The sequence below is a fragment of the Chaetura pelagica genome, unplaced genomic scaffold, assembly GCF_000747805.2.
Source record: "Chaetura pelagica isolate M959 unplaced genomic scaffold, ChaPel_1.0 scaffold464, whole genome shotgun sequence".
Lineage (NCBI taxonomy): Eukaryota > Metazoa > Chordata > Aves > Apodiformes > Apodidae > Chaetura > Chaetura pelagica.
In genome coordinates, this window is record NW_009952981.1 from 43,107 (window position 1) to 45,690 (window position 2,584).

Below are 2,584 nucleotides of genomic sequence, written 5' to 3' on the forward strand. Positions count from 1 at the left end.
AACCCGCACAGGGAAGGGGCAGGTACAGCCCAGGTTTTCCCTCAGCTGGAAGTGGTGCAGTGGGAATGGTCTCTCCTCCTGGAAGCCACCAGCTCCTTCAGAACTCCACCCACACCTCAGGAGGAATTTAGAGTCTCAGATGAACACAAAGAAAAGGTGAGGGAAGAAAAACCCTCACAGCCTCAGCACGGAGGAACAACTGCAGCTTCCATCCCTGGGCCATTCCTGCCTGCTGGGATCAAACATGACTTCCAGGAAGTCATGCCATGGTTTCCATCTCCTCTCCAACACCCAGAGGGATGAATTTGTCTGGTGAGCAGCTTGTTAAAGCTTTATTGAACCCCACTGCAAAGGAGGGAACACAGACACAGCACATGACAGCCACAACCCTTTCTGTTTGGAGAAATCCCAGCTATGCCCACAACTCCTCCAGAACTTCAGCAAATGTGCAGGCAAGAACAGATACAAATACAGTCAGAACAGGAAGAATTTTTGCCCCTAAAATAGGTAACATCTTCCCAAAGCTGGATTATAAGAGGACAGTTCTTCAGGGGGCAAACACTGCAAGGACAGAGGCTCTTTAATGAGTGGCTCCCAACTCCTGTATCTGCAAATAACCACGTTGCCAAAAGCACTTCAGGAGCCTGGGGAAAACAGACACTTTTGTGTTTTTTTTTTGCACCCCCTCTTTCCTGGAGATCTTTCCCAGCCAGCAAACCCAACTAAGAGTCAGGAGCACAGCCACCCAAACCTGCAGGGTGACCACAGAGGACCTACACAAAGCCCTTTTCTCCCTCTTGAACATCTCACTCTACTTCAGGGGTGGGTCCCTGAGCACTGAAAGAGATGGGAGGGACCACCCAGAGCTCCCCCCTGTTGATGCTTTCATCCTCAGCAGGCCCTGACAGCCCAGGGGGCAGCTCTTCTTACCTGCAGAGAACTCCTCCTGCTGGTAGGTCTGCTCTTGGACCAGGTTCTTCCTGTAGACTCGCCCCCCGATCCTTATCAGGGTGGGCCTCAAGACGTCCATCCTGCCCCTCCTCCTAAGGCAGAAACACAGGCAGCTTTGCTCACTCAGGGCAAGGAAAAGGGGAATTCTGAGGTTTCCTCATGGATAATGTGTGAGAGGCACGAGGGGAGCTCTGAGGGACTCAGCAAGGAAGGAGATCTGCACCTCCAGGAGAGCAGCAACTCCTTAGACCTTAGGAGAGAATTCCAGCACCTGCTCAAACCACTCATTCCAAGGCTCATTCCATGAATGTTTCCAAGTATATTCCTTGTCAGCTCCTAAAGGACAACTGAGGAAACCCAGGAAACTGAAGCCCCGTGAGGACACAGAACAAAGCACCATGTTTTATGCCTCTGCAGGGAGGTCAGGAACTGCTCCCTGCCCTCCCTGAAACCCACAGGTTTCTGCCCAAAACTCGCTGCAGCCTCCACGTGCCACTCCAGCACCTCTCACAATCCTGCCCAGCGCCACCTGGCTGTCTTCCACCAGCTGCAGGCCAAAGAGGGACCCTGACCTCTCTCAAAACACCAGCCAACCTCCCCAGGCCTGAGGAGCTTCCCAAAAAGCAACCCCAGTTCCCTGGATCTGCCTGGGAGGCAGAAAGGGAAGGGAAACCAGGGCTGGTGTGAGTGGTTACACCTCCTGCCCTCCACCTCAGAGCTCCCTGGGAAGCTGCAGGTGCACACATCAAAAGCACCCTGAATTATTCCAAGCTACCTCAGGAACACAAGGGCATCAGCTTTTTTACAGCTGAGAGCACATTAGGGTGTAAAAGCAACTGGGTGACCCAAAGAACTGGCAGAGACTTCACATCTTCATGGTTAACATTCAATAACTCACTTAACTTCAGTGTTTTTAAAACAGAAACTCCACCAAGAACTCCAGCAAGAAAATCCACCTTCCTGAGCAGCTTTCCCTGCCCACCCGAGAGGGAAAAAAGGAGGCTCTTGCCTTTGGAAATGAATTGATCCCAAACTGTGTTTATTTTATGGGATGCCACAAGGTTCAGAAGGTTCACCCACTTCCCCATGACCTTCCCCACCTTCTGAATTTCCTTACAACCCCCTGAACTTACACTTAAATAAACGAAACATTCGTTACTCAGAAGACAAAGTCTCCACCAAGAAAACCCACCTTCCTGAGCAGCTTTCCCTGCCCACCCCAGAAGAAAACAAGAGGATCTTGCCTTTGAACACGAATTGATTCCAAAGTGTACTTATTTTATGGGATGCCACGAGGTTCAGAAGGTTCACCCACTTCCCCATGACCTTCCCCACCTTCTGAATTTCCTTACACCCCCTGAACTCACACTGAAACAAACAGGCAGCTCCAGGAAAGCGGTGCAGGGGGGGCAGGCAGGAAGAACCACCCTGCCGGGCTCCCTGTGCTCCCTCCCGGGCTTTCTTTCCCAAAGGGCAGAGCCGGTATCAAAGCCGCTGGAGGGAGGGCTCGTACACCCCGAGTTACACCCACACCCCCACGCCCGGGGGGGGCCCGGCCTACCCGCAGAGCGACGGGGAAAGACACGGAGCAGCCCCAGGGCAGGGCAGAGGGGCAGGGCAGGCGACACAGATC

The 2,584-nt window shown here is 52.9% G+C and overlaps 1 protein-coding gene across 1 annotated transcript in view; it reads right to left on the reverse strand.

Annotated features, from left to right (window-relative positions):
• The window catches only part of ASCC1 (activating signal cointegrator 1 complex subunit 1), a 37,202-nt gene extending 36,166 nt beyond the window's left edge, over positions 1-1,036 (reverse strand). Inside the window, exon 1 of the mRNA XM_009996388.1 lies at positions 931-1,036. Within this exon, the coding sequence (XP_009994690.1) occupies positions 931-1,030 (100 nt within the window). The 5' untranslated portion in view covers positions 1,031-1,036. The remainder of the gene's footprint in view (positions 1-930) is intronic.
• Positions 1,037-2,584: the final 1,548 nt, after the last annotated feature.